This window comes from Malus sylvestris, chromosome 15 (assembly GCF_916048215.2).
Source record: "Malus sylvestris chromosome 15, drMalSylv7.2, whole genome shotgun sequence".
Classification (NCBI taxonomy): domain Eukaryota; kingdom Viridiplantae; phylum Streptophyta; class Magnoliopsida; order Rosales; family Rosaceae; genus Malus; species Malus sylvestris.
This window is the reverse complement of record NC_062274.1, coordinates 6,375,127-6,390,477: the sequence shown is the minus strand read 5'-3', so window position 1 is coordinate 6,390,477 and position 15,351 is coordinate 6,375,127. Positions and strand designations below refer to the sequence as shown.

General features: G+C 37.9%; 1 protein-coding gene across 1 annotated transcript; it reads left to right on the top strand.

Annotated features, from left to right (window-relative positions):
• The first annotated feature begins 10,315 nt into the window (after positions 1–10,315).
• On the top strand, positions 10,316–15,313 carry LOC126603845 (NADP-dependent malic enzyme-like). Its single transcript, XM_050270834.1, has 20 exons — positions 10,316–10,459; positions 10,776–10,987; positions 11,708–11,828; positions 11,944–12,018; positions 12,142–12,293; positions 12,381–12,486; positions 12,642–12,707; positions 12,816–12,911; positions 13,034–13,105; positions 13,226–13,309; positions 13,392–13,490; positions 13,589–13,636; positions 13,732–13,785; positions 13,899–13,997; positions 14,077–14,166; positions 14,262–14,339; positions 14,463–14,537; positions 14,633–14,723; positions 14,808–14,936; positions 15,024–15,313. Exons 1-20 carry the CDS (start codon positions 10,430–10,432, stop codon positions 15,110–15,112), a joined length of 1,866 nt encoding a protein of 621 aa, XP_050126791.1. The 5' UTR covers positions 10,316–10,429; the 3' UTR covers positions 15,113–15,313.
• The last annotated feature ends 38 nt before the right edge of the window (positions 15,314–15,351 follow it).

Genomic DNA, 15,351 nt, shown 5'->3' with positions numbered 1-15,351 from the left:
CGCTAGATCGGTGAAAGCATCTGGCATGCTCTGAGCTATGCTCTGGAGATCTAATATGCGCTGCACTTCAGCTTCAGACTGAGCGGTGCGGGGATCTAAATGAGACAAAGTGGGAGTCGTCCACGATAATTCGCGTCGTTCATTAGGAACGTTGACGTTCTTATCTCCCCCTAACGACGGGAAGACTGTCTCATAGAAGTGACAATCCGCGAAACGAGCGGTAAACAGATCGCCTGTCAAAGGTTCTAAGTAACGAATAATCGAAGGAGAATCATATCCGACATAGATTCCCATCATTCGCTGAGGCCCCATTTTTGTACGTAAGGGCGGCGAGATCGGCACATAGACCGCACAACCAAAAACGCGCAGATGCGATATGTCGGGTTCGCATCCGGTGACCAACTGAAGGGCACTAAATGGTTGTGTCGCAACAGGCCTCAGGCGGACCAACTTTGCTGCGTGCAATATTGCATGGCCCCAAGCAGCGATCGGAAGCTTGGTACGTATGACCAACGATCGAGCAATCATTTGTAAACGCTTAATAAAAGCCTCTGCCAGGCCGTTCTGGGTGTGAACATGGGGTACATGATGTTCAACTTCAACCCCAACCGACATGCAATAGTCATCAAAAGTTTTAGATGTGAATTCTCCAGCATTATCCAATCGAATAGATTTGATCGGATAATCAGGGTGGTGAGCCCTGAGCTTGATAACCTGAGCCAACAGTTTGGAGAATGCAGCGTTCCTTGTGGACAACAAGCACACGTGTGACCAACGTGTAGAAGCGTCAACCAAAACCATAAAATATCTAAATGGTCCGCAGGGAGGTTGAATCGGTCCACAAATGTCCCCCTGAATCCGTTGTAGAAAAATGGGAGGATTCGAACGAATCTTGTCATAAGAAGGCTTAGTAATAAGCTTTCCCATAGAACATGTTTGACATGCAATTTCATGGATCGAACCTAAGCTTCGGGTTAGTGGATGCCCGTGTGAAGTTTTGAGGATACGGCGCATCGCTATTCGTCCAGGATGTCCCAAACGATCATGCCAAAGTGTAATTTCGTGCGCGGTCCCTGTGGTAGGGCCGGCCACATAATGGCATTCTATGGGGCGTATGGTCGTAGTATACAGACCACTCGGGTTACGCTCCATCTTCTCTAGAATACGCTTCTGGCCATATTCGTAGGAAGTTACGCACAGAAATTCAACTCCGTTTTCTACGTGGGTTTCAGCGTGGTAATTGTTATCTCTAATGTCCTTGAAACTTAGTAACGTTCTTCCGGAACGTGGAGAATAGAGTGCCTCAGCAATGGTCAAGATTGTACCATTGGACAACATTATACGTGCCTTACCGTATCATTCGATCAGGTTGGATGGGCCTGAGAGGGTTGTCAGAGGTGCATTCTTAGGTACGAAGTTAGTGAAATAGATGCGTTCACGCAAAACAGTATGCGTGGTTGCACTATCTGCCAGACAACTAACTTTCCCACTAGTCATACCTAGAATGAAAAATTAATTTGAATCGGTCACATGCATAAAAGTTTATAAAAACAAGTATCAATTCAAAATAATGTCATTTATTCAAGGAAAAAACTTAATATCCAAAATAAATCGCCAACTAATAATCCAAAACATAAAGGAAAATTGTTCAAAATCAACCAAAAAACAAGGTGGGGTTCGGCCACAAGGTGGAATTCGGCCCCAATTGTCTTATTTTAACTGAAAAATAAGTCTATGTCTAAGATTCTAATCTTCCATAGGAGTGGTATCCTCCTGAAAATCAGAAACCTCCATCTTTGTAGTCTCCGGTTCGTCCACTTGCAGGAAGTTTGATTCAAACTTCGTACGACGAGAATGATATGCATCCACAACCTTCTTGGGAGCACGGCAAATACGGGACCAATGGTCCTTGGAACCACAACGATAGCACATATCGTCATTCATTGTGGCAGGTGCTTTGCCCTTATTCTTGAAGTTCGGGGCCTTGGGAGCGAGGTTTGGGCGCTTCTGGGCTTTGTTTCCTCCCTTGGATGGGCCTTGGCTCTGTTGACCTTGGTGGGATGGCTTCTGGCCGCCCTTACCACGCCTCTTTTGGCGTTTTGGGTGCTGATTAGTGCTATAATGTGCTTCAGGCACAGTAGTAGCCCCAGTAGGTCGAGCTTGATGATTCTTCATCAACAGCTGGTTCTGCTTTTCAGCAAGAAGTAAAACAGAGATCAAATCCGAGAACTTAGTGAACTTCTGAGCTCTATATTGTTGCTGCAGGACAATATTAGAAGCAGAGAAGGTCGAGTAGGTCTTCTCCAGGAGATCCTCTTCAGTCAAAGTTTCATTGCAAAACTTGAGAAGTGATCGGATTCGACAAACTTCATAATTATATTCATTCACAGACTTAAAGTCTTGGAAGCGCAAGTGTTGCCAGTCGTGTCTTGCTTCAGGCAAGAATATGTCCTTTTGGTGATCGAAACGATCAGCCAAAGCGACCCATAATGCACGTGGATCCTCCTCAGCAAGGTACTCAGTTTGTAGAGCGTCATGGATATGTCTTCGGATGAAGATCATAGCAGTGGCTTTTTCAGCCTCGCCAACAGGTTTATATGTTGCTTCTTCAATAGCAGGACGCAAGTTCTTTGCAGTGAGGTGGAGCTTCACATCTTGAACCCACTTGAGGTAGTTCCTTCCAGAAACCTCCAAAGCGGTGAAGTCGAGTTTGTTCAAGTTCGACATGTTCCTATCACAAAATAGATGGACAAGATGTGGTTAGTGTAATGGAGAAAAATCAATCCATTCACATAGGAGTAGAACATACAGGTTCTAATAGACATGTATTGGTTTAATTTTGCATGAAAAACTTCAAGTTTTCATGGGTGATATATTTAAGTGAAAACTTCGGGTTTTCTAACAAGGCATGTGTATAAGAAACTTCGGGTTTCAAAGTAATTATGAACTTCAGGTTCATATATTCCTGCAGGCAAACACAAATATATATGCAAACAAATATGCAAAGAATATATGCAGAAATATTGTATAATGATAAGTGAATTAATTTATTTTTGGTCTTCGGGGCCAAATTAAAGTGTGGGTGAAAATATAAAAAACCCATATTATTTAAAAAAAATTAAATAATAAAATCTCGGGGCCTAAAAATATAAGCCGAGGACCCCCGGGTGTAGGCTGCAGGCCCACGGGGTGAGAAGGGAATGGGCTGCTGTGTGCAGCCCTAAATCATCATTTTTATTTTCTTTCACGCGGGCCGCATTAGGCTGGCCCAAGAACAAAAAAAAATCTTTTTTTCGCACGGGCCGAGAGGCTGAAGCCCACTAGGGCTCGGGTTGCAGGACCAAAACATCCCAGCCGTAGCTGGGTGTGTCCATCGGGGAAGAAGGCCGGTCTTTGATTGACGGCGCCAGTGCAGGGGACAGTCCATGGTCTGTGCAAACCATGGGTCGTCGGAGAACCAAGTACTCATCGACGGAGATGAAATCTCGACGTCGGGGCAAAGAGAACCAAAAAATTCAACTGAATTCAAATGAAAAAAACCCATGGAATTCTTCTGGAATTGCACGGAATCGTTATTGAAAACGATGGGTTGTGTCCAATTTGCATGACTGCCGGTCGTGTTGCGTCGGAAGACTCGACGGCAAGGACCTGGGCTTCAGGCCGTAGGTCGGGACAAGGTGCTTCAAACGCACCGTGTGGTTCCATGCTTGCGGGTGTGGGTTCTCGGTTTGGGTTGGGCCATCGCAGGCTGCGGGCCTGGTGGCTTGCGGCCTTGCATGGTGCACAGGCACGGGTTCGACTAGAACCCTAATTTCCCCAATCGCAAAAATTTTCAATTCAAATATAATTATATGCATGTAAAATTCAATGAATCACATATTTACGTTGATGCATATGCAAATAATAGTTTCAATGCATGTACATATGTCAGATTCAATTCATGGAAAATATCAAATTCACATAATTGTAGCAATTTTGATGATGAAGCATACACAATTTATGTAGAATCTAAAATACGTAAAACGTAAAGTTGGGTCATGCATCATGGTGAATGTTCATGCTATCAGGGCTTGCAAAATATCGAGTTAAAAGCCGTTGTTTGGAAAGAACCTGATTGCGTGATGATATGGATGAACTGGTTTGATGCAAAAAAAAAATCTCCAACGTCAGATTCCTAAGCGCAGCGGTAGGAGCGTGCTGATAACGTGTTGTGGTCTATTTTATCTGACAGAGGGACTAGGGCCGGCGGCAGAGAGAGAGAGGAGAGAGATGTGTGTTTGTAGAATTGTAGGGGAATGTGTGTGTTGTTATCCCTCCTACATTGTGCCTTTATTTATAGTAGTAAAGGGAGAGAAGATATTCCTTCTCTTCCAAGTAATACAAGTTGCAATAGGAAAGGATAACTAGAATCAAATCTTATCTAGGATTTACACAATCATACTTAAACTAGGAATGTTTACAACAGTTTAAGGTTTCATATGGGCTAAAATAAATAGGCCCGAAAAGAAAAATATTTTTCTCACACATGGATTGGACTACAGGTCCATTGGGAGAAAACGAGTGGGTTGGAAAAGGCACAAAACAGGTGGGAAAACCAAACTGGGCTTACCGCCACTTTTGATTTTTTTTTTTGTTGGGTCTGCTGCCAAGACCTGGCCCAAAGGATTAAGGGCCCAAAAAAATATGAACCAAGTCAGGCCTAAAACGTGGGCTGAGGGTCGAACTGGGTGTGCTGCTGTCAGCGAGACAAGGAACGATTTTCGAACAAAATCGAACAGGGTTTCGATGGGGAAGGGTTCCAAATATCTGGGGAGTAAGAAATCTCGAACTTCATTGAGATTTCGAAGGAAAACTCGACGGGCTCTCATCGGGAACGACGATGTGGGATTGAGGGACGACTGCCAGTCGTCGGAATGAGCCACGAGACAACCTGAGAAAAATCGATTTCACCGTGTTCTGGTAAAAATCGATGGTGAGGTAGGCTGCAGGCCATCTAGACGGCGATCTAATCTCAGGGAGTTTGGAACAGTGAACGGCTCGGCGCGGCTCCAATGCGAGTTGGGTACTCAAGCGCTAGGCTTTTGGGTCGGACCAAACAGATTTGTCATGTTTCTAGGCCCAAATTGGAGCCGGCTTGGCTCAGTGCATGATGCACGCTGGTCATATGAAATCAAGGCCTAGTCAAAGACATACTAGGTTTTCAAGCCCAATACGAATACTAGGGTTTCAACATTCTTTTTTCTTTCCTTTTTCTTCCTTATTCACACATATTCAATTCACATAATAGCAATATTATGGATATAATGCATAAACAATATATGTAGAATTTAAAATTCGTAAAGCGTAAAATTTGGTCATGCATTATGGTGAAGGTTCATGCAATCAAGGCTGAAAAAAATATCGAGATAAACACCGTTGTTTTAGAAGAACCTGGATTGCGTTGTGAACAGGTTTGTAGGAGTTCTTTCTTCAATTTTTGGCTTTCATCTTCAAGCTTGTATCATGTTCAACGTAAGAAGAAAAATAAATTGAATCAACAAAAGTATATGAATTCAATAAAATCAAAATTTAACCAATTAAAAATAATTGAAACGTAATACTCCCATGATTGAAGACAAATAAATTCTCTTTAGCACATCATGAAGAGCGTGCTGATAACGTGTTGCGGCCTATATTTAGTAGAGAGGTGCGTCAAAGGGAAGAGAAAGAGATTGAAGAATAGACTTAAGGAATTGTGTGTTAATTCTCTAGTCCTTGTGCATTTATTTATAGTAATAAGGAGGAGTTAAACTTGCTCTCCAAGTAATACAAAGTATATTAGGAAAGATTTTCTAGATCCCAAATGATTCCTACTTTATCTCTACTTAGAATTTACACAATCACGTCATATTGATAAGAACATATGTCACAACAGTTTTTTTTATTTTGATTGGAATTTACACAACGACTTGGAGCAGCTTCAAACCGTAGAGATTGGAGTGGGTACAATATTCTCATGCAGCATAAAACTTTTGACCTGCTTCAAAAAGAAAAAGAAAAAAAAAACTTTTGATCTTTGAACGACGGACTGATCAAGTCACGAGTGACCCAAAATTAGCAGTCTAAGTCATATTTTTACGTGTTGGAGTAGGTATATGTGAAAATAAAAGGATTTTCTATGTTCATACTTGCCGGTGTTACCAACTTGGGTTCTCAAGTGCGCAGTCGGTTTTGGATCAGACTGTATCATAATCACGAAATTTTTTTTTGTGTGTTCAGAATGTGAGTCGGTACATTATAGATCATTATACAAGTGGAGATGATAATATATTTTTTAGTATTTCTTTACTTGTATTATGACATGTAGTAACTAACTCATGTTTTGAGTACAAGAAAAATCTCTCCATAATCACGTGGTGTTATAATAAATATATGCCTCGTTTGATGTTTATAATTAATTTGATTTGAATAAATCATTAGATTCAATAAATGTTGAATTAAAAAAAAGGGTTAGTTTAGATTTTTTATTTTTGATTAAAGTCCCTATCCTACTACATAAATGATATAATAATAAAAGAGATGCAATAATACAAATTACTTATGGGTTTTGATAAAAAAAAATATAATTGCTTATGGGCGTATTCTAAATTATTTAAAAAATGGGATTTTTTTTTATTTTTATAAAATAAGTACATTTATATAATAAAATTGGCTACATTTTACATATAAAAAATTGATTCATTTACATAAAAACGTGGGTACATTTCTATATAGAAAACATTGGGCACATTTTATATTAAAAAAAACAATGGTACATTTTAGATTAAAAAATAAATAGATTTTACATTAAAAAATGGGTACATTTTACATAACAAATGGTACTTACAAAAAAAAATAGGGATACATTTTACATATAATAAGTGGTACATTTGTTAAAAAAAAATGGGTACATTATAAATAAATTATGGGTACAAATAAAAGGTTAAAAAAATTATGAGTACAAATAAAAGTTTAAAAAAATAAGGGAAAAAAAGAAATTAATATATGGGTACAAATTAAAATTTAAAAGAAAATTGGTACAATTTAAAAAATGGTTGCAAATTAAAAATGGGTACAAACTAGAAGATAAAAAGTTTAGCCATAAATATAATATATCAAATGTAACGTTTATAACACTAAATGAATATATTTAAAAATAAAACTTAATTATCTTGACATGTAAATATTTTGTTTTTGAATAATTAATGACGTTTATTAAAACTGAATGACTTTGATCAAAATTTGAAAATGAATAAAGTTTTAATCAATGAAGTAGACAAAATAAGAATGAGAACTTAATTTATCAAAAAAAAAAAAACTCATTTGCTTATGTTATAAGGTAAAAGATGCATTAAAAACATTCGGCACTCCTAATCCTCACTAAAATGGACTCACAGGATCAGCTTTATTCATAATTAATCTATTTTCCATCTTCAATTTGGGTAAAATATGCAAGTTAACGTACATCTCATCGTTCAAAATTCATTAAAACTAGTTAGTTATCAAAACCAAGTCAATTCGAAACACAAAACGAGACTTTATGTTATAATACGCATTTTTAAGTGTACTGATTACACTCTACTGGACAAATACAATACAGTAATTTCTTGTTAAAATGAGATTCTTCAAATGTGATTTGCAAATGATTGCATGAGTACGGCATATGATAAAAACAAATAAGCAAATAACTTAATTAAATAATTAAAATTCAGGTCTCGGTCAAACTCCACAAATGAAGGTGCTCGTCGTTCACGATTACGAGCTTTGGTCCAAAGGCACGACAGCTTGACGTGGACTTCATACAGATATAGCTTCACCAGTCACCACCTCAGAAAGTCAGAACGCAAATGTCTACATATAGTTATATACACGCATAACATATTCACCCACTTGCACAAAGAATTTTAGACTTAACTAGTAGTTGGGGATGAATTTTAGATCTATATTTCACGCGGTACGTCCTATGTTCGATTCCTATTGTTAGTCAATCGCATGATGATGTCCATGGGAAGATTGAAATGTCTGTGTGAGTCCTCCCAGTCTCTAGAAGGATAGACTGCCGTGACGAAACCACCAGCTAATTCATTTTCTTTTTTTTTAAAAAAAACCTAGAACACCGTGATATTATTCTTTCACTCAAATTATATTATGCGTATTTGTTTTCAATAATATTCTTTTTTTTCGGTAACAATAGTATTTGTTTTCCCATAATATTATATCTAAGCAAAAAATATATATATCATTTAATTATATTATAACACATCAGGTGATACATTTTATATATTAACAAACGATATTATCTACGCTAAAGGGGTGAGAAAGTAGCTAAGTCTTACAATGAGCTAGTAATAATGCGATTCAAATTCACATTTGGTGAGAATCGAACCTAAAACCTCTTACTTACAAGTAAACAAGAATACCACCAGACTTTAGTACTAAGTGGCAAGTATACATTATATTAGATATAGCAAATCAACTAATTGAATTGTTAATAGGTACTCATAAATACCCATTTAGTTTGATTTCATCCCACATCATTATCACCACAACCTCATATTTACATTACGATAATATCAAATTAAGCAGATTTTAACAAGTATTCATTAACAGTTTAATGAGTTGATTTGCCACATTTACATTATATAACATTTATTCTCCGTATGAATACGAGAAATTCTTTTCTCATTTACCCACAAAGAACGCTGGAAAGTATTTTTCTCTTTCTTTTAAAGAGGAGTAATTTAACTACTACCAAGACTCACTCAATTTCGATAAAGTAAATTTTTTTCCTTTTGTTGAATGATTCTAAATCTTGTTTGAAAATGAAAAATTTAAGGAATGAAAAAGGTTGAAGAAAGTAGACATTACGCGGAGAAAATAATGGCATATGGTGATCAAATCATGAAGAAAAAGTGACGAGCGTTATGGTAAAGTAGTAGGAGAATGACTTATATTGAATGGATTCACAGTTACGGGATTTTTTTTTTGTCCAATAATGTATTGTTATGTGTAAAATTTTCTTCATATGACAATGTACTATTGGATCAAAATGCCACGTAATAGTAAATGAGTTCCATGTAAGTTGTTCTCAGTTGATAGGAGCCAAATCAATCAATAGTAGTCACGGATGACCAGTTTCTGACAATTAACTCATGTGAGGCAAACTTCATATGAGAATCAAACGCGTTTATGACGTATCCACGCACAATTGATCATAGCAAATATCTTTGTAGGACATGTAACGCTTAAGTTTCTATGAAACAACTTGTCACAGCTAATTATGTGGTTAGGTCAAATATAAGGCCATGTGTTAACACGAACGTGACGTTTGAAAAATAACATATTGTAGTAGGGTCAAATTTCTCATATGGGAAATCAGTTGATTTGGGAAAGGGATCCTCTCCATATCACTTTCTCCTAATCTACCAAATCAATGGATTTGTGCCATTGAAATTTGATCTAACGACTACAAACAAAGGCCGCTTTAAAAGTTATAATAACTGCAGTCATTGAGTCAAATTTCAATGACACAGATCCACTAATTTAGTGGATTCCGTTGATTTGTGTGTATATAGAGAGAGAGAACTTTTATATAATAAAAATCACAAATTGTAAATATAATAAGTGACAAGGAAAAAAGGGTTAGTGGCTGCCAAAAGATATTGATTTTGTTAGTGGCTGCGATTTCACAAAAATGGTGGGATCTCGTTTGGTCCCAGCCAACATTGAAGATGCAGAATTGATAGCACATGAAATTAAATGGAAAAAATCAATCAAAATAATGCAATTTTGTTTTTGGAAGCACAACCAAAATGATAATTATAATAATAATAATTATATGGTGGGAATTAATAAATTAAATGAGTAGTTGGGACAAATTAGTTGTGCACAAAGGTAACTCTCGTTACTTTATATTAACGTTCAACTAATGATATTCACCAACAAAAGCTAAAAGCAGCCCTAACAAAATCCTAATTTAGTAGTTGATCAAATTACGTATCGAACAAACATGATGTCAAAAATCATTTCGTCGACAGTGATCAGAGCTTTTTTGGTTGATGATTTATTAAGTATATATAGGCATCTTGTTATTGTGTAATTTCTACTTATGTAGTGTTTAATTATCATTATATCATATCATAGAATCACCTGTATTAAAGAGTGTGTTAGTCAAATAAATCATTACTTTATTGTTTAGTGAGAATTTAGCAATGAAATGAGTTTGAGGTGTGGTTGTAAACTGTATAATTTGACGTGTTATAATTTTGTTTTCATATAAAAAAGGAAGGATAATTATTTTTTTTTATCGAAAAAAATGGATTTGATTGGGAAGAAAGGAATCCACTTTTCTCTGCCTACAAAGTCTGTGGAGAAGGAGGAGACATAGTAATATTTGGCAGACCCCTCCAATATGATGTCGCTGAAGAGACACAGTTTTCTGGTATATACACACCCCTTTAAAAAATTATCAAAATATGTTGAATTTTTTATTATTATTATGGCATGCTTAGTTGAATAATGCAGCACACGTTGGTAGACCCTGTTCTTCTCTTTGACAACGAAGCCTACCTTATTTTCAAAAACCCTCTGTAATTCCACAAAGGGAGTAAGACCCAAATCCCACCTTTTATACTCCTATAAAACGCAGGTTTTGGGTTCCTGTTTTGCAAAACACAAGAAAGTCTGCATCTTTTGCCTGTTTTCTGGGTTGTTTTTATTTTCTGGGTTTCATTGGAGGACTGCATTGCGTTTTGCAGAGAAGGATATTGGTGGGTTTTGGATTTAGAGATCGGAAAAAGGTCGGAGCTTTGATGGGGAGCGTAGTGGAGGAGATAAGGAACGGTGGTGGCCACTCAGTGGTGGATGTGGAAAGTAAGGTTGGCTTTGGTGGAGGTATTGAGGACGTGTACGGTGAGGATTGTGCCACGGAAGATCAGGTTCTCACACCATGGACTGCCTCGGTTGCTAGGTAACATACACACACAGCTTCTTTTTTCCATGTTATGAATTTTTGTCTGCAATTGAGTGCATAATTCCTTTTTTTTTTTTGTCCTATGCAAGTTCTAATTTTATTGTAGTTTTGTCTAAATTTCCCTCCTCCTTTTCCCAGGAAATTTTGTGTTTTGAGGCTCATTTTAGTTAATTTTCCAGCAAGTATCAAATGGCTGAACCTTTTTTAATTGTTTTATTTAATCAAACTATGTTTAGTTTCAGTCAGAAAATTTTCCAAATTATTCTTTTCTTGGTACGAGGGTGAGCCTTGGCGCAACGAAAATGTTGCTTCTTTGTGACCGAAAGGTCACAGGTTCGAGTCATGGAAAAAGCTTCTTTGCAAAGTAATAGTAAGACTACGTAACCCTCGCAAGGCGGGAGCTTTATTGGCTAGGGATCGCCTTTTTTATTCTTTTCTTGTTTGGTTATTTGAGATAATCTGATTTTATGATTTTCTCCTTTTCTAAGTTTCCCAAGCTATCCACTTTGGATCAAGTTCGAATCTCTCTTTCCGTAGTTTAGATTACGTTAAGAGTATGCTGGAATTAAAAAAAATTTAGCTTTAAAATGGTTTTCTCTTTTCATTCCATACTTGCTGAAACCATGTTTCTAGTTAATGAATCAATTCCCAGAAAGTTGGAAATGCAGAATTTGATTTATTTTTTAATGCATCTTCTGCAATCTAAATATGTTACAGTGGATACACATTGCTGCGTGATCCGCACTACAACAAAGGACTTGCCTTCACAGAGAAGGAGAGAGATGCGCATTACTTGCGCGGCCTTCTGCCTCCAGCCGTCCTGACTCAGGAGCTTCAGGTTTGCAAAACGACCTTTCCTCAAACTTCATTTTCATCCTTTTCTTTCATTTTCAATGATTCCTTTTCGTTGTTTCATCTTCGGCTAAACTTCGTGTCATAATTTCGCTCATCAGGAGAAGAAGTTGATGCAAAATCTTCGCCAATATGAAGTTCCGTTGCATAGGTACATTGCAATGATGGATCTTCAGGTAATTTATTGCTTTACAAGCTTTATACCAGTGGATCATTGTAAATTGCAACTGTTATCAAACAGGTTCGTTGGCATTAATTTTCGCTTATTTTTCTGGCATCGTTCTTGTTTTATTACGCAGGAGAGAAATGAAGGACTGTTTTATAAGCTTTTGATTGATAATGTTGAGGAGCTGCTTCCTGTCGTGTACACGCCAACAGTTGGTGAGGCTTGCCAAAAATATGGGAGCATTTTCAGGCATCCACAGGGTCTTTATATCAGTTTGAAAGAGAAGTACGACCATCTGATAACGTTTTTACTTCATCTCTCATGATTAGTTGCATACCTGTCAAGCATATATTGAACGATAAAATTTTTCAGGGGAAAGATCCTTGAAGTACTAAAGAACTGGCCACAGAGGGGTATTCAAGTTATTGTCGTGACTGATGGTGAGCGTATTTTGGGGCTCGGGGATCTTGGCTGCCAGGTATTTGATGCAGATTCTACTCAGTCGTTATGTGTATATACTATGTTGGAACTGTTCCGTTTAACGCATGTACATATTTCGCTTGGAATTGTTACCTTTGTCTTTGGTTGAATCACTGTCACCTTAATTGACATGAATGTTCCGAAATTTTTCAGGGCATGGGGATTCCAGTTGGAAAGCTCTCTTTGTATACTGCACTCGGAGGAGTTCCTCCTTCAGCCGTAAGCATCTCCACACTGCTGCCCCCTTTCTTTGAGTTCAACAACACAAGCAACAGAAATTTTTGCCTATACTTCCAGCAAGTTTAAAATCTGTGTTTTTGTTTACAGTGCTTGCCTATAACCATCGATGTTGGCACAAACAACGAGAAGTTGCTGAATGATGAGTTTTACATTGGGCTAAAGCAAAGGAGAGCAACTGGACAGGTTAAATATTGTTTTTTTTTTTCACCTTGTATCTTGTGTTTTACTTTCACAGTTGTTTCAAGTTTTAACTATGTGAAATACAGTCTGTAAAATTGAGGTGGTCTTTTACCTTTATGATATAGGAATATGCAGAGCTTCTCGAAGAATTCATGACTGCAGTTAAGCAGAACTACGGAGAGAAAGTCCTAGTTCAGGTAGGTAGAAGTCTTTCTAATCTTTCATGTTATTCAGTTTATGGAAATTCTGAGTTCTGTCCTTCTGGTTTCGTCATTCTCTGAATATTGTTTGCTATCTGTTACTTGTTTCTTCTGTAGTTCGAAGATTTTGCAAACCACAATGCATTTGAACTGCTGTCTAAATACAGCAAGACTCACCTTGTCTTCAATGATGACATTCAGGTAACACATTAGACATTCTTTTCACAGTTAGTAATCTTGCTTCCAGGATGTTTACAAACTATTTTCCTTCAATTTGGTTCAGGGAACAGCATCTGTGGTCTTAGCAGGGCTCATCGCTTCCTTGAAATTACTTGGCGGAACATTAGGTGACCATACTTTCTTATTTCTTGGTGCTGGAGAGGTGAGGCTCGAAAACTACTCAGGCTGAGAGTCTGTATGTTCATAAAATGCACTGGTTTTTGGATGCTGTTTTTAACTTTTCCTTCTTGGCTACTGAAGGCTGGAACCGGTATAGCAGAGCTTATAGCTCTTGAGATATCAAAAAAGGTATTAACTTGCTTACCTCAACTCTGCCTCCTCTCCCCGAAAACAGTTTCTTTGGTTAAGAATTTGTGTTTAACTATGTGTTTACATCTTGGCAGACCGGCGCTCCATTGGAAGAAGCCCGCAAGAAGATTTGGCTTGTGGATTCTAAGGTACTTAAAATCTGATTGAATTCTTCCTTTCGATTAAAAGCGTTTACTTAGTTTTCTTGTCCTGTTCTTATATGTTGGCTTTGGTTTTAACTGGGGAAACATATTCGTTGCAGGGATTGATTGTTAAATCTCGCCTAGGATCACTTCAACACTTTAAGCAGCCTTGGGCTCATGATCATGAACCCATAAAGCAACTTGTAGATGCCGTGAAGGTGCGAAATATACTTTAATATCACAATATCTTTCAATAGTTTCTCCTCCTGTTATCTTACACATTCCCTAATTCATCAGGCAATCAAGCCAACAGTGCTGATCGGAACATCTGGTGTGGGAAAACAATTCACGAAGGACGTTGTTGAGACCATGGCATCCTTGAATGAGGTTCACTCTCTCACTCTCTCTCTCTCTCTCTCTTTCTCGCTATCTCATATGCGATGATCACCGCAAGTGACATTGATTTGGTGATTGGCATGCAGAAACCACTTATCCTTGCTCTTTCCAACCCAACATCGCAAGCTGAGTGTACTGCTGAAGAAGCTTACACATGGACCAAGGTAATCAATACGCTCCTTCTTTCCTTCCCTTCCTCTTTTCTCTAAGTTTCGTTTGGGTTATAATGCGGCTATATAAACCAGCAGAACCCTGTTTAACAATCATATCGTTTTTCTCATACGAAGGGTCGAGCAATTTTCGGTAGTGGAAGCCCATTTGACCCTGTCGAATACGAGAACAAACTCCTAGTGCCTGGCCAGGTTTGTACCTTCCAGCTCAAGTAACTTTTTGTTGTGAATCACTCTCTTCGTTTGAAGACAATAGGATCTTACTTTCCCCTAACCATGTCATTCAGGCAAACAATGCCTACATATTCCCCGGTTTTGGCTTGGGATTGATCATGGCTGGTGCCATTCGCGTACACGATGACATGCTTCTGGCAGCCTGTAAGTACTCGAACGACAAGTTTCAAATCAACGCTCATCTTTGTTATTTGTGAAAATCCTCTCATCATTTTGATTTCGCAACAGCTGAAGCTCTGGCTATGCAAGTTTCCGAGGAACACTACGCCAAAGGATTGATCTACCCACCATTTACCAACATCAGAAAGATATCAGCCAACATTGCTGCTAAAGTCGCTGCTAAGGTCTATGAACTCGGTGAGTTTCTTTCTCACAAGTCATACTCGGAACAAGCACTGTATAGTAACACAATTTACTGAAGCTCGTATTCGATTTGGTTTTCAGGTCTGGCTTCTAATCTGCCCCGACCCAAGGATCTCGTCAAGTATGCCGAGAGTTGCATGTACAGCCCGCGCTACAGAAGCTACCGTTGAATACGCAGTGTTCGCAGCCTGCAACTTCTATCAACTACCACTTTTTTCCCACAAATAATTTGTATTCAGTTTGGTCCTATCTTTACTCCACTAGAAAGATTGTAATTTTCGTTTTGCCAAAAAATAAAAAAAAAAAAGCAAAAATCGATTGTACCTGTTCTTTGAAGGCTCAAGTTTTATATAACATCAATTTTAATATCATGATACCAAAACAACTTTTGAGATTGTCAGAATCACTT